The 24,272-nt window shown below is 51.3% G+C and overlaps 1 protein-coding gene across 1 annotated transcript in view; it reads left to right on the top strand.

The window, feature by feature from the left end:
• Positions 1 to 12,043: 12,043 nt before the first annotated feature.
• The window catches only part of ARHGAP8 (Rho GTPase activating protein 8), a 29,077-nt gene continuing 16,848 nt past the window's right edge, over positions 12,044 to 24,272 (top strand). The window contains exons 1-6 of the mRNA XM_043965112.1: positions 12,044 to 12,095; positions 12,698 to 12,841; positions 15,909 to 15,996; positions 17,814 to 17,945; positions 19,405 to 19,491; positions 23,187 to 23,285. Of these exons, the coding sequence (XP_043821047.1) occupies positions 12,059 to 12,095; positions 12,698 to 12,841; positions 15,909 to 15,996; positions 17,814 to 17,945; positions 19,405 to 19,491; positions 23,187 to 23,285 (587 nt within the window). The 5' untranslated portion in view covers positions 12,044 to 12,058. The remainder of the gene's footprint in view (positions 12,096 to 12,697; positions 12,842 to 15,908; positions 15,997 to 17,813; positions 17,946 to 19,404; positions 19,492 to 23,186; positions 23,286 to 24,272) is intronic.

The raw sequence follows: 24,272 nt of genomic DNA, 5'->3' as shown, positions 1-24,272 counted from the left end.
GAGAAGACAAGCACAGAGCTGTGAAGGGCCTCTCAGGCCAGCTGTCCAACCCTTCAGTTTTGGAAGAGCAGGATCGGACCCGCCATTCTCTACCTCCAAATCCATCCTGCCATGATGAGTAAGGAGCAGGGTCAGGATTCGAACCCAGATCCAGAGTCCACAATCACTTCTTTTCCCCTGGTACCATGCTACCTCTCCAGCCAACAGCAGGGATCATGAAACAGGAAATAAAGCCACTGTTGGGAGGACTTCAGGGGCAGAGGCTATTTTGAAAGGAGAGAAATCGGAGGAGGGAGGGCAAGTTTTGAACCAGCAGCACAAGTTTGGGAGAATGGGAGAGCCCTTCTGCTCTTAGGTGTGGAAGCTGTGGAGCCCCTTTTAGCGATCTTTTGTGGGCAACAAATGGCGACTGATTCTGATCTTAGCCTGGAGGCTGAGTGGATAGCCCCAAGGAACTCTTTCTTCTTCATGAAGCAGCACCCGCAGCTCACTGGGGAGGGGGTGGGGGTGGGGACTGAGGGAGGACACCTGCTCAGATGGTCCCTGAAATCCCTCTGCTTCTACCATCTGGTGATTCTTTGACCTGGGACTTGTCCCTGAACTTCTCTGAATGAAGCATGGCCATCCGGACTTAGCTGATGATACACAAGACAAAAAGAATCATATCCTCGATGCTTTGGGGGACACTACACCTACTCTTCATGGCCAGCTGCATCTCTCTGGGTGCTGGTGACAATAATCAATCACCCCTGAGTGGCTGAGGATGGAGAACAAGATAAAGTGGCAACAGCTCTGAGAAGCAAGAATTGCTAAATGACAGAGGGATGGGTGTTTACATGGCTAGTAAGTGGTGGAGGTGAGCCTAGAACTCATGTCTCACACACACACCTACACAATACACACACATACATATTGTCACACACCACACATACATGTACACATATACACACAGTCACAATACATTCACACACACACAAGTGCTATTGGGTAATTTATAAGAAGTGAAGTCTTTGGCACAATCCCTTTGACAATGGTCACACACTGACTGAGTAATCACTGTAGTCATTTCTATAGCATCTCTTAGCTGAGATGAACATGTTACTTCATCATCATTCAAACACCGGCCACTGCTGGAAGTGTCTGAAGCACCCAGAGATCCCCCGGCATCAGAAGGAAGCCTGTCATTAAGGTGGGGCCGAGCTACCAGGGGAGGTGGTTGTACTTTGGTGATGATCATCCCGGGAAATCCCTGGAGCAGGATCAGTCTTGAAAAATCCTTCCTTATCCTTAACACTTTTTTGTTTGTCTGTTTTTTCTGTAAGTATTTTATTTCTCATTGAAGAAAAAACAGCAGCAAGTACTGTGTTGGCTGCAATAAGACCAGAGTTAATCATTAGCATGGCTACTACACTTCAAAATTGAAGTCAACACAGTCATTACTACAAAGTACTTGCTGAAAGAATCTATCCTGAAGACAAAGGAAATTAGGAAAATAATTTAAACAATTCCTCCACAACCACACATTTATAAATATTGTCATATTTAAAAGGCTTGAAAGGCATGAATTCTCCATTAATGGAAAAGCAATTTACTATTGGCAACAGAAAAAACTCAGCATTTGTATTCATTAAGCATTTATTAATCTCCTACTAGGTGCAAGGAAGCCTTGGGTTGAGGACAAAGACCAAGCCAAGGAGGGACCTCAGGAGCCCTCCCTGAACAGGGGGGCAGACAGTAGGCATTTAATAAATGCTCATTCCCTTTCACCAGGTGGGTTCTTACCCTTGACTTGGCTCTTAGTCCGAAGCTTCTCCATGGCTCCCAGACACTCTCTTTTTGTGAAAAATCTTTTTTTTGGTTTGTTTTATTATACTGAACTTGACAAATGACCACAGAATACACATTTCCAGAGCATCCCCATTCTTCCTGTCCCCAGGTGTGGCTTGGGACCTCCTTCACCCTCTATCTTTGGTCTGTTGTCAAGACCTTCAAAGCATCTCCCCAATATGCTCCCTTCTCTCTGACACTGCCCTGTCCCCCCCCCCTCGCCATCTGCAGTGGCCTGCTTGGGATGGGGTCAGCCTGCCTCAACACCACCCCTCCAGTTCTCTCTGCACTCGGCTGTCAGACTGATCTTAAAGTACAGCTCTTGCCAAGTCACCTCCCTCCCTCATTCAAGAAGTTTCTGTGGCTCCCTAGTCCTTCCAGAATAAAACACGATTCTCTGGTGTTCAAAGCCCTTCACGGCCTGCCCCCCCCCCCCTTTAGACTGTGATGCTCTTGAAGGCAGACACTTTTTGTTGTTGTTGTTTGGGGTTTGCTTTGTTTTGACTTTCTCTGTCTCCCCAAATGCTTTGCAGTTTCTGGCCCATTGGAGGCACTTAATAAATGCTTGCTAGTACTGTCCAATGCTTGACTCATTGAGGTGGGATCCCTGGGAGGGCTCCTTATCTGTGCATGAAGCAGCTGGAGGAAGAGGAAGATGGAGGAGAAGAATCATCTGACCCAATGGCAGCCCAGGCTGAAACAGGAGTCCCAGTGAGCTCGACCCTCTTGAGTGTCCGGGGCCAGCCTCCAGATGGGCTGTGGTAGAGCCACCAAGGACCTGAGTCAGAGCCTCCCCATGCCCTCCCTCGCCCAGGGAATGAGTCGAGCTGGTATTTAGGCTCAGGTCCAGGCTGAAGTCAGTCATGAAATGGGGCGGGGGGAACGACAGTTGGACAAGATGACCTCGGCTGCCCCCCAACTCCACGTCTGTGCTTCTCCCTTCTCTCCTAACCCCGTGCAAAAGCTAACGTAAAGGAAGAAAAGCAAAGCATGTAGCCTGAATTCTCAGGCTGTCATCTCTCCCATTTCTTTTCTTCTGCACAATTGTTGAAGTGCAGAGTTAGCATCACAGCAAGCACAGACAGTTCACCATAGAGGAGGACGGAGCTGGCATTGCCCTGGACACCTCGGGGAGGGAGGGTACCTGTTATGGAGAGTGGGGGTGGAAGGAGAGGCAGCCTCCCAGGACGTCATTCTTAAGCTGGGATTGTCCCACCATGGCTTGGCTTTTCCAGAACATGTAACCAAAATTCCTTTTAGGGGGCAAACGGAACAATTGTTCCTCTTTCAAGGGGGACTGATTTTACATGGATACAACGATGCTCGTGTGGCATGGGAAATATCCAGCCTGATTGGGGCTATTGTGTTCCAAGTTGGAAGGGCCCTTAAAGTACGGACCATTGGAGCTGGAAGTCAAGACAACACCTAGCCCGACCCCCTCGTTGAACAGGGGCTGCTTCAATGCAGACCCTGCAAACGTTCCCAGAAGGTGCAGGGGTGCTGGAGTGACTGGGGTTCTGATCCCATCTCTGAGGCTTACAGCATCCTTTCATCTCCTGGACCTCAGTTTCCCTGACTATGAGATGACAGGGTTGGCCCCTCCCTGCTCCAGGGGCCTGCGTGAGTGGGGCATTGTGGTGTACTGGCCAGCCCAGGCCTCCTGCCGGTCAGCAATCAGAAAACGTTGGTTTGGGTGACTGCCTGGGCACCTCCTAGGGTATGAGTTGGGGGAAGTGGAAAAGCACCCACATACCCGCTTCAGGATTGTGAGAGGCGGTGCCCAGTGCAGGAAAGAAGGGAGAACTCTTGTTCCTAAAGGTTCTCATTTCTTTAAACTCACTGCCCAACTTCTGGGATCCACCATCTCTTTGGTGTGTGGGGGCACCGAAGGGATCCTCCCTCCATCCTTTGCCTCCTAATACTCTTATGTGTCATGACCAGAACAATTCCTACCCCCTCCAGAGGTGCCTTCTTGGCCTGGCTGACTCTGACTCTGCCCATTCCCAGCCAAAGCATCTTGTAATCCTTTGGAATAACCTTCAAAAGCCCAAGTGACCTCCTTGCCATCGAAAGGAACTTCATTTGCCCATTCTCAAATGCTTGTTAAGTGACTGCTGCATGCAGAGCACTGAGCTGGAAATCAGAGAAGGGAAAGTTTTGAATCAGAAGTGTCCTAGATCTCAGCATCTAATGGGAAGGAATACAGACATTGAACCCATATGTGCAGGAGAGGGGAAGACGGGTATGGTCAGGAAATTGGGGTAGGCTTCCTGGGGGAAAAGACTTGAGCAGAAGGATGTCTACCAGCCACTCTCAGAGAAGGCATTAGATCGGACTGACTTGATCCTCCCTGTACCCCCTGTGCTGAGGCTGGGGAGAGAGTGAAGATGCCCTCCAGAGGCAAGGGCTTGTGTTGCTCCATTGTGGGTAGTCTCTAAATTCTAAATCCTGGCACTGTTTCCCTTTTTTGTTCCTTTAATCCCTGGGGGCTAGCACAGGGTTGTGTACACAGTAGGTGACTAATACATGCCTTTCCTCAATAGCAGGACTGGGACTCAAACATAGGCCACATTTTTCCAAGGCTGGTGTTCCCTAAGGGCCCTGCTGCTCTTGAGCTGTTGTCATCTGGACCTTGGCTAGGTCTCATCACCTCCCTCAGCCTCAGCTCCCTCATCTGAGAGATGAGGGAGGTGTCCAGGAAATGAGAATTAGCCCTAGCCTGTGGACTCTCCCCCAAACACAGCTAGGAATGGGGAGGGGGCGTTTACAGGGATGGTGATTTCAGAGACTCATTGGCAGAGAGTGGGAAGGTGGGCAGTCCACTGAGACCAGGGTCCGAATCTCATTTTTGTAAACTGAGGCTCTAGATGGTTCCAGGAGCCTTCCACCAGGCAGAGGGGTCTCCGAAAGGGAGGGAGGGCTGTGCCAGGAGCCACATTCACTCAGTCTTCAGGAAGAATCTGCTCAGCGAGATGGGGAATGACAGCAAAGGATTCTTGGAGTGGGGCAGCTCAGCGGTTTCTGGGGCTCCTCCCAACACAGGTTTTGGGCATCCGGCCCCCTCCCTTCTGTCTGGCTTCCCTTTCTTCCTTCCCCTCGGGTAGTGGCCCAGGTTGGGGCTCTCCAAGGTCAAGAGAATCAGGACAAGAGACATAAGCCAGGGAAGCCAGGGAGCAGTGGGGCCGAGCCAGGCGGGGGCAAGCGGGGGTGGGGTAAGGGGAGGAGGAAACCTGAGATCTCGGGGAGTCCAGCCAGCTAGGCCTGGCCTTATCGCAGAATGCAGGAATGTGCGCGCTGACCGGACCCCGAGTCACCTCCTTCATCCGGCCCTCCTCCAGTCCCGGGGGCGGAGGAGCAGGTGAGAAGCCGTCTCCCCCCCCCCCCTGCCCCTTCCCACCCACTCCCGGGGGCAAAGGAAAGAGAGACAGAGAGGAAAAGGAGCCCCTAAAAAGAGAAGCCCTGTCCTGCCTCCTCCTCCCTCTGTGTGGCCTGTACTCACGTCTGGTCCCTCTCGAAGCCCCTTCCCCCTAGCATTCCCCTCCCCCTTTTATTTCCTCTGCCTTCTCCTAAGCCCCCTTTCTCCTTTGGCTCCTTTCTACACCACCTCTCCTATCCCTCCCTTACCTCTTTCCATCCCTCCCTATCCAGCCCCTCCCTCTTCCCCTCCCTCTCAAACTTTCACTCCACTCGATTCACTGTCCTTCCCCCTACACACACCCCCGCCCAGGAAATGGGCTCCCGGCCCCGCCCCTCCCCCATCCGCTGACCAGCTCGCTGCCTGGGGCCTTAGGGAAGGAGAGGGGAGGGGCGCCGCACACCTGGTCAGCCAGGTAAATCAGCCTCCACTTTCTCCCCGACCTCGCCACACTCCTCAGTTTCTGGTCCCTAGGGCCCGCGGGGCTGGCCCGGGGTCCCCGCCGGAGAGCCTGGTGAGTCCAGGTTGGGCTGGGCTAGACTGGGGAGAGGAGGATGTGGGATCGGGTGCACTTGTTGCCTCAGTCTGGGGGTGGAGGGGGGTGGGGGGGGTGGAGCAAGGACTGGAAAGTTGTTGGCTGGAGAGGGAGGCCGTTCCACTGCGGTCACCTGGCTGGGTGTTGGGTCATTTGTCCCCGCTCCTATCCCCCATTACCTCCCCCCAAAACCACAACTCTAGAGAGCAGTTCTGGTCCTGGGTTGGGGGTTGCCCCGTTCCCCCACGGGGGACCCTGGCGTGTTCCTGTCCTTCCTCAGGTTCCTAGACTCCAAGTCAGAGCTGAAGGGAACTTCCGCCTCTTTTCCAAGGGGGTTGGGTGGGTGGGGTGGGTGGGGTGGGATGGGGTGCAGAGGGAGAGGCTGGGAGTCGGAGTAGCCGGGAGCCAGCTGCAGGAGGCCACAGACATCTTCCCGTTCATTTTACAGAGGAGGAAACTGAGGCCACGAGCTAGGAAGGGCCTCATTCCCCTGGGGCATACCAGGAGGGACCAAGTCTGTCGTGGTTTCACTTTGTCTGTCCGTCTCTGGCACCTTGGATTTATTTAGGCACACCGGCGGTGCCTAATAAAGGCGGTTCCCGTCCACTATCTCCTTGGAGCCTCACTATTTAGCCCTGAGTTCAGGCCCCTGCAGGTTTTATGTGCCACCATTTACAGATCCGGAAATGGAGGTTCAGCAAGGGGTCACTGACCCTCTGGTTCGGAGTTAGTGGCAAAGGAGAGGGGCGGGTAGGAAGCCCCAGTCTTCCTGAATTCCTAGCAGCTGATTGCCCCCGGGTACTTTCTCTGCTCACAAATGGTAGGATAAGTGGGGCAGCGCAAGGAATATCTGAACTGTTTTGAAGGTAAAAGGGCTCCCCCACCTCTATCTTTAAAAAGGTTGTCACTCTGTTGGGCTTCTATCCCACACACTTTCAGCCTTGCATTGAGCTTGTGTGACCGAGATTCCTGTGGTTCCTTCCCTCCCCCTTAAACCCCACCCCCCCACATTCCAGCCTGTCAGAGGAAGCTGGGAATGAAATGCCTCAAAGATAACTGGAATCCTTAATGGTGCTGGGTTCTAGTCTCTGCCTGACCTTGGCAAATGTCAGCATCCTGCACCCAGAAGTCATGAGCTTTGGACACATTGGACTAGAAAGGACCCCTGGACCCAGAAAATTAGGAGTCCTGGTTGCCAGCCCTGGCACACCACTGGCAACTTTGGGCTGCTGCTGTTGAGATGATGATCCTAATCAGCATTTCTATAAGCTTTAATGTTTCTTAGCCCTGTTGCATATCTCCTCTCATCCTAGCCTTACAACCCCCCAATAAGTAGAATTTCACCTCTATCACCTATTACTGTGTAAAAAGTGGAAGGGATATGCCCCACTCACTCTTGTTCTCCACCTCCACCTCCCATCACAAACATGCATCTCCGAGGGTTCATTGAGGAAGGAAAAGAGGATCTAGAAATCGAACCATAATTCTCTGGGATAAAAATAACTAGAAATGTATTTTTAAATGTTACTATTTTTAAAATTCTGGATTTAACAAACAGCATATAAAACGAGTAGTTCCATATACAAAGCAGAGCAGAAAAAAGAGGGTTGTATTATAGGTGAAACTATGACTGTTTAATTGCTTTTTAAGTATGTAATTGATTCACCTTGTCACTTTCAAAACTGTCAGGCTGGTTTGTGTTCCTTTCCAGCCTTCCTACTGTTCTCTTCTGTGTATGCAAAGTATATTTTACAAATCTGTTTGTAAATTTACAAATTAAAAAATCTATTTATAAATTTATAAATCTATATATTTATATATGTATGTGCATATGTATATGTATATGTATGCATATATATGGTCCCAGATTTGGGCATCCTGGATATTTCAGCCTTGCAGTTAAAGAAACCAAGGTTTTTTTTTTTTTTTTTAAGGAGGGGACAGGTGGATTCTTTCTTGTTCTGCTTTTTCCTCTGGCTCTAAAAGTTACAAGCTGTTTTCTTTCAAGATTTCTTAATTCCTAGGCTCTTTTTTTTTTGGTGAGGCAATTGGGGTTAAGTGACTTGCCCAAGATCACACAGCTATTCCGAGGCTCTTTTTAAAAAATTGGTCATGGTTTTCATGATTCTAAATTCCCTTCTCCTCTATTTGTCACAGCTTTACTTTATCTGGCTTTGAGGGTGAGGGCTGAAGGAAGTTCTCTCCCAGCACAGGGTTAAGAGCCTGGTGTATCATGAGTCATTGTTCGGTGTGTATGTGTGTGGGGGGGTGGGTTCTAATCCCACCTTAAATGCTTCCTAACTGGGTGATCTTGGGCAAGTCATGTTGTGCCTGAGCCTCAGTTGTACTATTCTTGTCTCATGGAATCATTGGCACCTATTTGCTCCATCTTAATTTTCAGAGAGTTTGCCACTTGGGCAAGGTTATGTACATCTTATGCCAGGCTGTTAATTCCCTTTCCAATATGTTCATCCTAAATTATAATTTCTTTTCCAATTTTTCCACAACTGCTCTCATTTCAAGGATAAGATACTTTTAACTTTCCTTTTAGAACTCTTGCTTCATCCCTTCCAGGAATTCTAGTTGAGTCTGTGCCTAAGATGTATTTTCCTCTGAGGCTTTGCCTGTAGCTGTTTTGCAGTCACCCTCTTATGGGTTTATATCCTGAGTGGCCCTGTCACTATAATAACCTTTTATGGTGGGGCTCCTTTGTGTGTTCTTCCAGCATACTTCCTGACTTTGGACTTTGTGTTAGGGCTCTTCATACTTCTTCAGGGAAGGTGTAGACTGGTCTCCCTTGCTGCTCTCTTGGGCATTAGGTGTTGTGTTATTCCAGGCTCTCAGGGACAGCTCAGGCTGGGGACCTGCCAGCTTTCAGGGGTCTGGAAGAGTGATGCCTGATCCCCTCTCCCCCTTCCCCCTAGTCTAAGCTCTTGAAGTTCTTGACCTAAGTTTGGGTCTGAGCAACTGCCTCTGGGCTTGCATTGATTGAGTTTCAGTAGACACTGTTGGATCATCATTGGGTCTGCTGCTTCAGAGACATGGACCTGAAGGCTCCCATTCGGCATGAGGTTCCTCTGTGGGCTTCAGACTGGGCTAGAAGCTGGAATGGAGATCTCCCTCTGCTCCTGAGCTCAGAGTCACATGGCTGCTGCTGGCTTCAGAATCCCCACCCCTCTCTTGGCACACTGCCTCAGGCCCTTCCGCCAGTGCCTCCCCCTGAGGGAAATGCCACCCCCACGCACAGGTCCCCTCCTCAGTCTGCCCTGGGTCTCAGACCTAGTATGGGGGGCACAGACTGGCATGTCGGCACTTGTTCCAGTGCCCTGGCTTCTTGCCCTGGTGCACAGCCTCTCCTGGAACTGGAGGGCTCTGGGGGGCATGCTCTTGTCCAGACTCCACCCCTAGCAGATGCTGGTCTCCCTATCTGTATTCCTAGGCTAGCTTAGGTTGTAAACGTCTCTCCCTGAGACTTTTTTTGGCTTTCCCAATCAGAATTTGGTCTGATGTGTTTTCTAGATATGTCTGGAGGAGGAGCTTGATACATTTCTTGCTGCTGCTTTGCTCACGCCCATTACATAATAAGGTCTTTGAAAGCCAGGGCAAAGTCTAGACTTTGTCGTACATAGACACATCCATACACATACCTGCATGCTCACACACATACAGACTCACACATGAATACACACATACATACATATGCACCTTATACACACACTAACATGCATATGCACATACGCACGTAGACATACACACCTCTGTGAACTGACCAAGGGCAGGCTGGCCTGTGATTTTGTTAGTATAAACAAAGCCCAATGAGGAAAGTGCCTCCCCCGGACCCATCTATGCCTACTCTGCAGCAGTGGAGTCTATGAGAGTGTTGGGGACCTGTCTGGGGTCATGTGGCAAGTGTGGCATGTCCACCACAGTCTTGGAACCAAAGCTGTTCTACCTCTGCTGTTGCCTCACTGTCTCCTAGGCAAGGCTGCCTTTCCTGTCTTATCTAAATGTGTCTGAGTTCCCCAGCCCAGAGCATGATACCTGCTGTGCCCTTGGTGGGCACTTAATAAGTATTGAATTGGGTTCAAATGACTGGGCCAGCATTTAGTTCTTGCACCGTCCTGGGCCTGGAATGAAGACTTCTAGGGACTTTCTATATCCATGAAGGATCCCTGCTCTCATCATCACCTGATGCTGGTTTGATGGAAGCTTACAAGTGTAGCCATCCCAAAGTGGACTGGGTTGCCTGAGTAGGTAGTACGTCCCTTTGCTAGAGCCTCCTTCTCTGGGCCAGGGGCAGGCACCCACCAAAGCCAACGTGAAGCCATCGGCTATGGGTGAAGGGCCTGCTGCAATTGGGGATGCTGGGGATTGGGTTGCTCTTTCAGTCCAGCTTGGGTGAGATTCCTCTGAGCGCCCTCCCAGGACGTGGGGCCTATAATCTGTGTGTTGGGGCATCTGTCTACCTGATGAGGGGGCAGGAAGGAGGTGTTTATCATTCTCTTCTTCTTGTGCCCAGTACTGGTAAAAGCACATCAGTGGTTGTGAAGTGAATAAATGAGTAAGTGAATGAATGACTTTTCCATGGTCATTGGTTGGTATCTGACTCTTTGGGAGTGCATTTAGGGTTTTCTAGGCAAAGATACTGGAGTGGTTTGTTGTTTCCACCTCCAGTTTATTTTACAGATGAAGAACTGAGGCAAATAGGGTTAAGTGACTTGCCCAGAGTCACACAGCTAAGTAAGTGTTCGAGGTCAGACTTGAACTCTGGTTCTGACTCCAGGCCAGTGCTCTATCTACTGCGCCACCTAGCTGGCCCTTGGCATAAGTAGAATGTTTCATTTCTTTTTTTCTTTTCTTTTTTTTTTTTAAGTGAGGCAATTGGGGTTAAGTGACTTGCCCAGGATCACACAGCTAGTAAATGTCAAGTGTCTGAGGCCCGATTTGAACTCAGGTACTCCTGACTCCAGGGCTGGTGCTCTAACCACTGTGCCACCTAGCTGCCCCTTCTTTTCTTTTTTTATTTTTTTGGTGAGGCAGTTGGGGTTAAGTGACTTGCCTAGGGCCACACAGCTAATAATTGTTAAGTGTCTGAGGTCAAATTTGAACTCAGGTCCTTCTGAATCCAGGGCCGGTGCTCTATGCACTGCGCCACCTAGCTGCCCCAGAATGTTTCATTTCTTTATGGGTGGAGAGAGAAGGCTCATCTCTACACCATGAAATGTTCTCTGTCTCCAGTTTATCTTATCACAAAGGTCAGAGGAGTTCTCTCACTAGCATGTCAACAGTGATCTGAACTGTGTGGTGTTGCTTTAGAGACTGTGTTATCTCCTTGTGGCAGAGAAGGTGTCCATCGAGGACATCAACTCCTTGAAGGCTGTAGGAAGTGAGACCAACTTCATCCAACCTGTGGGATTCCCTGGGAAGGGGATTGGGTAGAGCAGGCATCAGATAGCTCTCCATGCGGAGGACCTGCAGACCCATAGGGACCCTCATGGACCACTTTGGGTGGTTTAAGTCCTGCTATAGTCAGCTTTGGAAACCATTTCAACCTGAGGTTCTTTCTGAGGACATTTTAACTTAGTTGAAATCAATGTGTATTTGTTAGAGCGGAGACCCTGGACAAGTCACTTCTTCTTTCTTGACCTCAGTTTCTCCATCTGTAAACTGGATCCTTGCAGCTCTAGAGTCCTGTGGTGCATGGAATCAGTGAGGCCGTTGCTGGCAAGAGGAGACCAGGAGTGGAGGCGTGTGTGTGTGGGAATCATTTTGACCCTGTGGTGGGACGGAAGGTCCTGCCCCCCACCTTTTTAGGGTGGTCAGAGAAGATGGGAGCATGGGGTCATCAGTACAGAGCTGAGAGAGATCTCTGAGGACATCCATTCTTGAGGCTCAGAGAGGGGAAGGGGTTGGCCCCAGCAGTCCAGGTGGCTGAGAGCACAGGGCTCTGTGGAACACTGCCTCCCACAAGGCATTGAGAAGGGCGACATCACTTGAGTAATCTTTCCTTTGTTTTGTCTTTTTCTCTACTTCTTACTTCTTACGCCAGCCACTTCCCTTCCTGGGCCTCAGTTTCCTCCTGTAAAAGGAGGGGGTTGGACAAGGTGAGCCCTGAGGAGCCTTCCTTTTAGCTCTGAGCTGGGGTCCCATGATTTTGTCAGACCCTCATTGGCCATGTGCATCCCTTTCTAGAGCTGTGTGATGAGAGGCGACCTGGTGATCAGGAGGGACCCCTGAGCTCCACCCCCAGCCTCCCAGCCAGACTGGCTCCTGCTGAAAACATGTCGGGGATTGACTTGGAAGCATTAGCAGAGATCGGTAAATGCCCCTGCTTCCATTTCACTTGGTGCCCTGGAAGATCTGTGTGTGACACCACAGACAAACATGGGCTTCGGGGACGGCATGTCCTTCTGCTGTTTCCTGTCCTCCCAGCCACTGTTGGGGTCCTGGGGAGGGCAGTGGGCTGTAGAAGGGAGCACCTCTTCCTGTGTATGGCTCATTCTTCTCCACAGGCAGGGAGAGCCTGGGCTTCTCTGCCCATTTTATAGATGAGGGAAACCAAGCACCAGAGAGGAAAGGACCTAAGCCAGGTTCACCCAGAGCGGAGACTCTGACCCAGGTCTCAGGTCTATCTGCTGGAACTCAGCAGATCCAACGTCAGGAGGCATCTGCCTTGTGCAGAGCTCCAGGCATCCAGAACACCCCTAAGAGGCCGTGGCGCAGAAGGTGCTTGCAAACGTCCGGGTGCAGGGAGCCCTGGAGACACACCCATGGTGCCATCATGTCCCGGCCCTCCTGAGGCCTGATGTGGACCGCTGCCTCTTCAGCCTTAGCCCACGAATGGTGTAGTTACACCCCTACTTGCCGGGGTGTCTCCTTTCAGGAGCTTTCCACCCTTCATGGCTTGTTTTCTGCTCCAGAATTACAGAAAGACGAGGAAGAAGCAACCACATCAGGAGCGCCAAGGATGGCACTTGTGCCCAGCCCAGCTCGTGAAGACACAGCCCTGGGCATGGACCATCCATACTATGATGTCGCCAGGCATGGGATCCTCCAGCTAGCAGGTATGTGGGAGAGGGAGGCTGTGTGTAGGACGTCTCTCAACGAAGAGTGCAAAGCTAGCAAATGTGTGAAGAAGAAAGGCCGTGTGGCCCAGAGGCTAGAGCGCCTGCCTCAGAAAGGCTGTCTTCTGACCTGTCATGGTCCCAGCCTGGCCAGGGCGTCCTTGGTGCCCCAGGAAGCTCTGGGCAGGCGCTGATCTGTCCTGGGTGGGGGGCATTCCCTGAGAGGAGCAGCCCAGGTGCAGAAGCCGAAGCGGTCCCTCATCCTGCTGACCAAAGACACATCATCAAATCTCCCTCCAAACTGCCCCAGGGCGCTGCGGCATCCTGGGTGGCTTGGCCACACTAGGAGGTTTCTGAGGGGGCCCTCATGGTGCCCGAGGTCCAACCTTGAGAATCATGAAGAGCCCCTCTTCCTGACCCAGTGGGAGTCACGGGGGGATGAATTGGGTTGGGGTTTCAGGCAGTCATCATGTGCCTTAGGAAGGGAGAGGAGTTCACCCCCTGGAAGGGGGGAGGCCCCACCCTGGCGGGTCATAGATACTTGGGTGGGGATTAAGGGCCCCACATGCTTTTTACCTTCTCTTATCCCTTATACCTCTGCCCCCAGCCCCAGCAAGGCTTCAGCCTCTTCTGGGCCCCTTTAAGTCCTTCCTTTGCTTCTCTAATGACAGTCATGAGTGGGAGTTTTGTGGGCGAGCCTGTCTCACAGAGGAGGACACTGAGGTGCAGACTCAGTGATATGGAGACAGTCCCAGCACAGCCTGGACTTGAACCCGATGCATGCCCTCCTTGGGGGGGGGGGGCGGCGGAGCTGCTGACTCCATGTGGTGCATGGTGGGGTGGGGACCCTGTCATGCTGATCAGCCGGTTCTGTTCCTCCTCCACTCCCCTCCCCAGCTCACCACCAGCCATGGCCCCACACCCAGCCCCCCCCCCCTTCCTTCCAGGACTCAGGTGAAACCAGAGAGGACTGGATCTTCTCCAGCCACGTTCCCCCTAGGTGCTGGTGCTGGTGCTGGCGCTGGCGCTGGCTGCCATGCGGGAGGGGCATTTGTAGCATCTTTGACCTGTGGGGACAGGGATGAATGGTGACTTTTGGGGTTCAGGGACACAGGGGAGACATTCCAGGGATGCCCCTTTATCCCAAACGCATCCATGTGTTGGGGAGAGGTGGCCTCCTGGCCTGGGCCTGGGCCTGAGGCACCTTCCTCAGCTGATCACTGGGCAGCCTGAAGCACTCAGGGCAGCCAGCGCCCCTCCTTTGGAGCCCACTGATGACAGGGGGGCTGGAAAGACCACCCAGGGCCACCTTTTGGACCGAGGAGGGTGGACTTGTCGAGGCAGAGAGAAAGAACCTAAGGTCTCACAGCCTGAGAGAAACGGGCTCAGTCAGTCAGTCAGTCAGTCAGTCAGTCAGCAAACATTTAGTGAGTGCTTAGCATGGTTTAGGCCCTGGTTTAAGCACTGGGGATACAAAACAGGGTCCTTGCTCTCCAGGAAGTACAGGGTCACCAAGAAATGTAAGCTTGAACAGGGGACACACATTCGAAGGCCAGACAGAGCAGGCCGGAGCCAGCCAGCTCTTCCCCCCATCTCCCCTCCTCTTCCTCCTGCTCTCCTCCCCATACAAGCTCAGTGCTGACTCTCCCTCCCTCCCTCTCTCTCCCCTCTGGGGGACTTGGAAGTCGGTCCCTTCAGAGATGGTCCTGGGGCCTGGGCAGGAAGCCCAGCTGCCAGCCCGGCACCTTCTGGGGCTGCTCTCAAGGGCCCAGCCAGATGCCCTCACTATCAGCAGCCCTTCTAAGTCAGCAGGCACATGACCAAAATGGAGGTGTGGGCTCCGGGAAGACCCCTCAGGGTGAGCTGAGGATGCATTGTTGGCCTGAGGGGGCGGGGGGGGGGGGGTGAGGTCTGGCCTGGAGAATGCCAGGACAGCCAGCGATGGTCTCCCTAGCATCTTCTAGGGGAGGGAGCTGGCAGCCAAAGTTGTGCCCTGGCATCATGGGACCAAGGGAACCCTGGGGCCAGCTGAGGGATTGCTAGAGAAAGGGTACAGGGCAGGGATTCTACAGAAAGCTGCGTCCTCCTTCCCGAGGCAGGGGGCCTTCTCCCACCAAGTGGGAGACTTGGTGTAGCCTGAGATGGATGCTGTCATGAAATCATCCGCCCATTGCAAACAGGGAACTTCATCCTTTGTACTCCCATCTCCAAACCTAGGACAGTTTGGCACACAACAGGCACCGATTGAATTCTTGTCTTTGATGCCAACCTTGTGCCAATGTCACTCTGTATGGTTGGCAAAGTGTTTGCAGTCTGGTGTCATTTATCTCCTTTCTTTCCATCTCTCTCTCTCTCTTTCTTTTGCGGGGCAATGAGGGTTAAGTGACTTGCTCAGGGTCACACAGCTAGTGTCAAGTGTCTGAGGCTGGATTTGAACTCAGGTCCTCCTGAATCCAGGGGCTGGTGCTTTATCCACTGTGCCACCTAGCTGCTCCCTTTCTTTCTTTCTTTCTCTCTCTCTCTCTCTCTCTCTCTCTCTCTCTCTCATCTCTCTAATTACATTTTTTTTGGTGTCATTTTTCTTCACAACTGCCCTGTGGTATCATTCAGTCTCCCCTGTCCAGATAGGGAAACTGAGACTTGGCAGGAGTATATGATCCTAACAACCCACTGGCTTCCTCCTCATTCCCTCCCCTCAGTGCCTGAGAAGTGGGGCTGGAAGGAAAGAGCAGATGCCCCTAGTATTGGGATGACAGGAACTGGGGCTGGAGGGACCCAGAGGCCCTGTCCTCGGGTGCCCTTTGGCAGACCTGGAGGCTGAGGCCCAGAGAGGGGCCAAGTTTGCCAAGGTCACACAGGTTGTATGTTGGAGGACCAGGATTCAGAGCTGGATCCCTGGTGGTGGTGGTGGAGGTGCTTGAGGTACTGAGCGTCCCTGAGATCTCTGGGCTTCCTTCCTTCCCTCCCATGGTGGCCAGGAGAGGAGGGCTCTGAGGATCCCCCCCTTCCCAGGCACAAGCCCCATCTTCACTGGTCTGCCCTAACACCAGCTCTTTTGATTCTGCAGGGGATGACAACTCAGGAAGACGAGTCATTACCTTCAGCTGCTGTCGAATGCCCCCCTCTCACGAGCTCAACCACAGCCGCCTCCTGGGGTAAATCTGCCTCCTCTGCCTTTCCCACTCTCCTCCTCCCTCGAGAGAGAGGTCACTGTCCCTGACGCTCCCATTTCTGTGTAACATGGGATTTAGTGAACATTTTTATCAAGGCCTGTGCTGGGATCGGGTGGTGTCCAACAAGATGTTGTCCCTGCCCTCGTGGGTCTTACAGTCAAAGGAGGCATAGCACCCAGAGCTCTGTGCACTGCAGCCTCCTCTTGGTCCCCCAGACCTTGCCTGGGCTCTGTCCTAAATGCCCTCCCTCCTGCCAAGTTCCTTCTTATCCTTCAAAGCTCCAATCGAATGGGTATCTGTTACTGCACACCCCTACCCCAAACCCAGGAAGCTTCCTTGAATTCTCCTGTTGGCAATGACTTTCACTCTCAGACCTCACAAAGCCCAGAGTCGGTCCTTTGTAGTGCCCTGATTATTCAGAGTTTTGTGCCAGTTACTAAGAAGAGCCAGAGGCTGGACACCCCTGCATGGTGGGGTCATTCTAGAGGGGATTCCTGTTCAAAAGGTCCTCTCCAGCTCAGAGTCCCTGAAAAAGTCTTCTGTTGTTACCCAGGACTGACTAATTCACAACTCCACCAACAATGCATATGTGCCTATCTGCCTACAAAACCTCCAACATGGGCTGCTTCAGGGTTGTTTAGAAGGCGGGGGAATCCTATTCTATGATTATTCAGCCTATGCCTCCTTAGACCAAAAACCAGTATTTTCATTGTGGGCAGGAGGGTGGGGGGAGGTGAGAACTTTCTCTTCTTGGCTCCAGAGGGCATCTTTAAGAGCAGGGGGAGGAGTGGGGCAGAGGGAGAGTTTGGCTCAATCATTAAGAAAGACTTCCTAACTATTAGAGTTATCTAGAGATGGAATGGATGGCCTTTGGAAGTAGTGAGCTCCCTGTCCCTGAAAGTTTTCAAGTCGAGGTTGGATGACTTGGGTTCATATACAGCAACGAGATGGAGTCAGTGACATTCTCCCAAATATTCACTTCCAACAATTTTGTTGTTCAGTCATTTTTCAATCATGGCTGATCTTCCTTGACCCCATTTGGAGTTTTCTTGCCAGATACTGGAGTGGTTTGCTGTTTTCTTCTCCAGATCATTTTACAAATGAGGAAACTGAGGCAAACAGGGTTAAGTGACTTGCTCAGGGTCACACAGCCAGTAAATGTCTGAGGTCAGATTTGAACTCAGGTCTCCCTGACTCCAAGGCCAGCAGTCTTTCCACTGTGCCATCAGCTGCCCCATAAAATTTATATCTGTAATTATACCTAAGATGATATGATGTATATAACTTTAACTGTATTGTTTGGTATTATTACAACCTGCACTTGTGTCTTCTCCTCTCTGAGAGAGGATGGCTTAGTGGTGCACATGCCTGATTTGGGTTAGAATCCAGTTTATCCCATTTGTTGTCCCTGAGTCTTAACCACTCTGCACCTCAGATTCTTCATCTGACCATCTTTGTGACCTTATTACTGAGCCGCTTCAGGAAACAGTTTCTTCCCCTGTAAAAAGGAGGGGGCTTAATTAGGATACTAAGGACTCTGCCAACCTTGACATTTCATGTTCTAGACCCCCAGAAGCCCTATGGAAGTTTTCTCTGAACTGTCAGTGCCTGTAGCCTGAGCACTGAGATCTGTACACAGTAGGTGCTCAATAAATGAGTGTGGCATTGAATTGTCTCATAAAGGACACTGAGTTTTCCCATGGTTCTTTGATGCCTGGTGGTAAGGAGGCAGGGGTAGGGGAACATGAGGAGAGTTATTTATAAGAGTTGATTTGAACAATACAATTTGTCCCAGCCAGGTACCTGAAGTACACCCTCGACCAGTATGTAGAGAATGACTACACCATTGTCTACTTCCACTACGGGCTGACCAGCCGCAACAAGCCTTCCTTGAGTTGGCTTCAAAGCGCCTACAAAGAATTCGGCCGGAAGTACGTCTGGGGGCTGGTCTTGATGGGAATGGGGGGTGGGGTGTCTGCTTGCTGTCACAGCCCTGAGTTGGGTTGGGTGGAAGGAGCTCTTAGCTGGAGAGGACGGGCTGGTGGAGAGGAGGCCAGACGAGGGGAAGGAGATTGAGCCCAGTGGAATGGGTGCCTCCTCCGGGGACCAAGCATGGGGGCCTAGTTCATGGACAGGGGCAGTGTGGGCCCCTTGGTGAGGGTCAGGCCCCTATGCCTGGCCCCAGTCTTTGTGAGCCACTGTGGTCAATGCTTTGCTGATGGGACTCTGCACTCAGGTGAAACAGGCTTCAAATACCAGGCACGCAGCTGATAACAAAGATCTTTGAGGATAACTGATTTATAGCTGACAGGGATCTCAGGCCCCCTCGCTCAAGCCCCTTACCTTACAGAAGAGGAAACAGACCCAGAGGAGGAGAAAGGACTGAGCCAAGGTCACACAGACAGAGATGGGATTTGAACTTGGGTCCTTGGACACCAACAGCCATGCTCTTTCCAAGACACAGAGCAGAGTTGTTCTCAGTGACTGAGAGGCTCCATGCTGGGTACTCCCAGAATTACTAGCCAAGGAAGAGTAAGACTGTTCTTGAGGAACCAACTGTCTAGATGCCTGGGAGGCAGCCTAGAACATTGGAAAGAGGACAGAAGATCTGGCAGCAACACTGGGTACCAGCTCTGTGACTCAAAGCAACTCTCTGGGCCTCAGGCTCCTCGTCTGTAAAGTGAGTTTAAATTCCCTCCCCTGCCTCCTTCATGGAACTGCTGGGAAAGTCTGCTGAGAGACTAGAAGGGGCAGTGTTCATAATGGGGAGGGGGTGTCAGTAGTAGTGGCCAGAGTTGCTGGCCTTTTCCTGTCTGAAACCTCTCAGTATCATAGACCACTAGAACTGGGAGGGCCTTGGAACAGGGAATGTGTGAGCTGGGAGGGACCTTAGAACAGGGGATGGCAGGACTGGTAGGGCCTTAGACCCGGGGATGTCTGAGTAAGGAAAGGCCCTAGAACAGGGGATATCAGAGCTGAGAAGCACCTAAGAACAGCAAAGGTCAGGGCCAGGAGGGGCCTCAACAGGGACTGGAAAGCCAGGCAGGGATGGGATGAGCTAGGACTTAGAACAGGGAGTGTCAGAAGTGGGAGAGACCTTAGTGTTTTATAGAGGAAGCAGAGCCATGGAGAGGGGATAAACTTGTCCAAAGTCACAGGATGAATCAGGGCCAGATCCTGAGCTGCTTGTGCTGGCCTGCGGCCCCTCTGTCTGAGCAGGCAGGATGGAGACTCACTCAGATTCCCATGCGCTGCAGCCTTGTTGAACTGAGAGTCCAAAGTTGAGTCTGGATGCCCTCTTGTGGGCCTGTTGCTGAGAACCTGCGCCTTTCCCACTCTGTAGGTGCTTTCGCAGACGTGCTCACACGACCCCTTCGTTTCTTCCAACAGGTACAAGAAAAACTTGAAAGCTCTTTATGTTGTGCATCCCACCAACTTCATCAAGATCCTGTGGACCATTTTCAAGCCCCTCATTAGGTGGGTCTCCATCCCTGGGGCTGCTGATCGGGCAATGACATTGCCCCAAGAGAGGGTGTCCTCCAGGTCTCCCGCTTGTATCTGTGATGGGAACCCCAGCAGAAGCCAGCGGTGCTGTAGCCCTGCCAAATGATGTCATCAGCCTTTGCCAGATGAGTCCTGCCGTGATCACAGATCTGTCTGATCACCAGGCAGGGCTGCTTTTGTTTGATTGTTTTATTCTGATTTTTGGAGTTCTCACCCAGGGCAGCCATCACTTCGAGGAAACACCCTTGGCTTGAAATCCAGGAGATCTGGGGTTCATGTCCTCATTCTTCCAATGAGGATCTTATGGCCTTGGGCAAGTCCCTTCCCTTTTTTGAGTTCCCACTGGACAGGGAAAGTCCTTTCAGGGCCTGGTCTTACTCGTGTGAGTCTAGCTTCTGCACTGTCCCTTGTGATGTTTAAAATCTATATTGTGGTCGCCTTAAATTAGAAGCTTCAGCACCAGTCTTTGGACATTAAACATTTATTAAAGCATAGAGGTATTCACAAGGAGTTCAGAAAGTTAAGAAAAAGAAGTCCTACCTAGCCTAGACTTCCAGCCTGGTTGGGTTCTTCCTGAAGTCCTCCTCCACGAGCCTGCTTTAGTCAGGAACTCTCTCCAGCAAGCTGATTGTGGAAGCTTTTTATAGGTCTGAAACAGAGGCGGTCCTTACACACTGCTTCAAGCTGATTGGTTGGCGTCATCCAAATCCATTGGTTTTGAAGGTGTTCTCAAGTTGAGTTCACAGTCTAGCTTCTGAGAACAATACCTTCTTAAGGGCTAGCCAGGTGTGATTATAATCCAGTTAATTTGAAGGAGGTTAATCAGCAGTCAATCCCTCTCACTTGATTCAATCAGTCTTGATTAATCTCCAGGTGGGTCTTTGAGTATCTGCTAAATCCCATTATTTCATCACACCCTTTAGTCAGAACATTCATGCTTGTTGATACTAGCACTTATCAAGCAGCTTTTGTATGCCAGATGCAACTGGGGATAAAATGATGGAAAAGATGGAAACAGTGCCTTCTTTCAAGGTGCTTTGGGCTCTGTCAGGGAGATTCTCTCTCTGTGGGTGTGTCTGTCTTTGTCTCTCACATACACACTCACACTCACACTCTGCTAGAAAAAGGCATGGCCCCACCTCAAACCCAGGCATCCTGATTATTTTTCTACTGCTTACCCATAGAGTGACTTGGGAACTTTTCTTTTCTTTTTCTTTCTTTCTTTCTTTTTTTTTTTTTGTGGGGCAATGAGGGTTAAGTGACTTGCCCAGGGTCACATAGCTACAAAGTGTCAAGTGTCTGAGGCCGGATTTGAACTCAGGTCCTCCTGAATCCAGGGCCAGTACTTTATCCACTGTGCCACCGAGCTGCCCCAACTGGGTATGAATTAAGCAGCTTCTGGGGTTTGAAAGTTGAAGATGCTTTTGGGCCTGGGGCTCTTCCCAAGTCCTCCCCTCCCTTTTCTTCTTTCTGCCTTGTAGCCTCATTACTTCTTCTTTTTCTTTTTTTTTAGTGAGGCAATTAGGGTTAAGTGACTTGCCCAGGGTCACACAGCTAGTAAGTGTTATGTGTCTGAGACCAGATTTGAACTCAGGTCCTCCTTGACTCCAGGGCTGGTGCTCTACCCACTGCGCCACCTAGCTGCCCCATCCTCATTACTTCTGCTCCTCGTTTTCTGCTGCCTAGTTCTTTGAAGGAAAACCGTCCTTGGTAAAGGGTTGTCCCACGGAGGAGAGGCCGGGCTCTTTCTCCCCCATGGAGAGCCCTGCAAAGCCCCTCCATTGTGCTTCCTGAAAAGGGCTCAGGTGCAACAGCAGGGAATCGCTGGGTTCCATTTCCTCCACTAGAGGGAGGCAGTGCCCGCAAGTTGGCTGCTCCTGCAGTGAGCTAGTTAATGTGTATGTATGGGGATGGAGGGAAAAGGAGTTCATTCTCTTCACCCGACATTTGTTAAGCTCTTGCAGTGTACAAGGTGAAAACTGCCCCTGCCCTTTGGGCGTCTATATGCCACTAACTTTATCCTCTGGCTCACATCCAGGGTCGGAGTGAAGTCTAAGTGTCGCACACCTAGGGGTATATGGACCCTCAAGGGCCAACTGGAGAGGGAAACTGAGGCCCAGGCCTGTGAGGGGCCTCCAGCTACCCCGAGAGAGTCTCTAGCATCCATCCCTCATCAGAGATGTTGAAGAAAGTCGCTCCACTCCAGGCTGGGTGGAGCTAGGCAGCTCTGAGGTCCCTTCCAGCTCAGTCTCCAGTTGTTTCTTTTTTCTTTTCTTTTCCTTTTTTGTGGGGCAATGAGGGTTAAGTGACTTGCCCAGGGTTACACAGCTAGTGTGTCAAGTGTCTGAGGCTGGATTTGAACTCAGGTCCTCCTGACTCCAGGGCCGGCGCTCTATCCACTGGGCCACCTAGCTGCCCCTCCCCTCCAATTCTTAATGTAAGATTTTCATCCCCATCTTCCAAAGGAGGAAACCAAGGCTCAAGAGGGGAGCCTTGCTAAATCAAGGCATGGAGCATAGGCTCCCCATTCGTCCCTGTTGGGCCTGACTGTCCATGAGCCTGTGGACTCCTTGAGGGAAGGCCCTGGCTCTTCTTCCTCCTTATTCTCTCCCCCACCTACCTGTTTTCATATCAGCTCCCCTCTGTGGACCCATGGAGCTTGTAGCTGTTTCCATGTTGTCTGTTCCTTAGATCACATGTTCTTTGAGGGCCACTTTCCTTTTCTTTGTATCCCCAGTACTGGCATGGTGTCCAGCACACATTTGGTGCTTAATAAATGCTGGCTTAGGGCAGCTAGGTGGCGCAGTGGATATAGCACTGGCCCTGGATTCAGGAGGACCTGAGTTCAAATCCAGCCTCAGATACTTGACACTTACTAGCTGTGTGACCCTGGGCAAGTCACTTAACCCCAACTGCCTCACAAAAAAAAAAAATGCTGGCTGACTGGCCAACCCCTAGACTGGCCCAGTCAGTCCTTGCTGAAGTGACCTGTCAGCTCTGAGATTTCTGAACATCAAAACTTCATCACTCAGGTCTTCCTCTGGCTTCCTACAATGCCCCAGCTCCCAAGTGGCCTCTTCCCAGGGGGTGTAGATTCCCAGTGACTTTCATAGAGAGTTTGTAGGTTTGGTTTTGTTGAAATGAGATTGTCATGGGGCAGCTAGGTGGCACAGTGGATAGAGCACTGGCCCTGGATTCAGGAGGACCTGAGTTCAAATCCGGCCTCAGACACTTAACACTTACTAGCTGTGTGACCCTCAGCAAGCCACTTAACCTCAATTGCCCCACACACAAAAAAATGAGATTGTCAGGGAGCTTGGCTACAGGAAGGGAGCCTCTCCTGCCTCTGACTACATTGGTGTCCTTCCTGTGCCTTAGTGGCCACAACAGAGGCTCAGGAATCCCAGCTGTGGCCCTTCCTGGCAGGGTTAGTTTAGACAAGTCCCTTTCCCTCTGTGAGCCTGTTTTTTCCTCTACAACGTGGCATGATGGTACTGGAAGGGGCTTTCCCCTCAGGCCATTGAAAGGAGGGGAAGTTCCAGGTCTGATCAGGACTTGGGTTCTACAAGATGCAAAAGCTTGAGCTGGTCCAGTCTCACTCAGTCATCCTCTCCCCAGCTCCCCACCGGCAGCTCCTCTTTTTAACCCTGACCCCTTTCTTTTCTTAGCCACAAGTTTGGGAAAAAGGTGACATATTTCAACTACTTAAGTGAGCTGAGGGAGCATCTTAAGTATGACCAGCTGATGATTCCTCCAGAGGTTATTCGGTGAGTTGGAGGAATGAGGTTGGGGATGATGGGGACGTTGCTGATGGTGATAATGATTATGGAGACACTGGTGACAATGGGGATGTTGATGACAAGAATGATGACAGTAAGGGCAGCTAGGTGGTGCAGTGGATAGAGAACTGGCCCTGGAGTCAGGAGGACCTGAGTTCAAATCCGGCCTCAGACACTTAACACTACTAGCTGTGTGACCCTGGGCAAGTCACTTAACCTCAATTGCCTCACCAAAAACAAACAAAAAAGAATGATGACAATGGTCATAGGGATGTTGATGACAAGGATGATGGTTACAGTGGGGCCAGGAGGGGACAGGCGTAAGTGAGTTCAAGGAGGGTCAGAGCCAGCACCAAGGGTGAACAAGAGAGCCATCGGTTCAGGGTACAGCATACGTGGGGATGGATTTCTCATTCATGGGTGGAAGGAAGCTCTGCTGATTGGCTCAGACATGGAGATATATGGCTGGGGGTCAGGGCCACGTGGCCCAAAGTAATGCTTGGCCTGGGAGGACACACTTTTCAGAGCTTGTCCAAGGCCCATGTGAGGAACACTGACCTCACTCATCATCCTGGCCCCCAAAGGACCTTTCTTTATGGCCTTGGGCCAGTCACTTCCTCTCTCCTCAGCTTCTGAACAAGGGTCTTGACCTAGATGATAGCCACTTTGAACCAACAAGCGTTTATGAAGGACCTACTATGTGCCAAGCCTGTGCTAGGTGCTGGGGAAAGAAAACAAAATAGCTGGGGGCGGGGGGGGGGGGCCCCGGCGTGGAGCTCCTTGTCTTTCAGCCATTTGATTCTGTGGGGCTTTGCAGGTGAGAACTTAAACACGGATAAGGAGGTGTGCTAGAATCACAGCTGGAAGGGACATCAGAGGTCATCACATCCAACTTCCTCCTTTTACAAATAAAGAAACTGAGCCCCAGATTCATAAAGTATTGGAGGCAGGATTTGAACCTCGGTCCCCTGACTT

Source organism: Dromiciops gliroides, chromosome 5 (assembly GCF_019393635.1).
Source record: "Dromiciops gliroides isolate mDroGli1 chromosome 5, mDroGli1.pri, whole genome shotgun sequence".
Lineage (NCBI taxonomy): Eukaryota > Metazoa > Chordata > Mammalia > Microbiotheria > Microbiotheriidae > Dromiciops > Dromiciops gliroides.
This window is presented reverse-complemented; position numbering and strand designations above follow the sequence as displayed.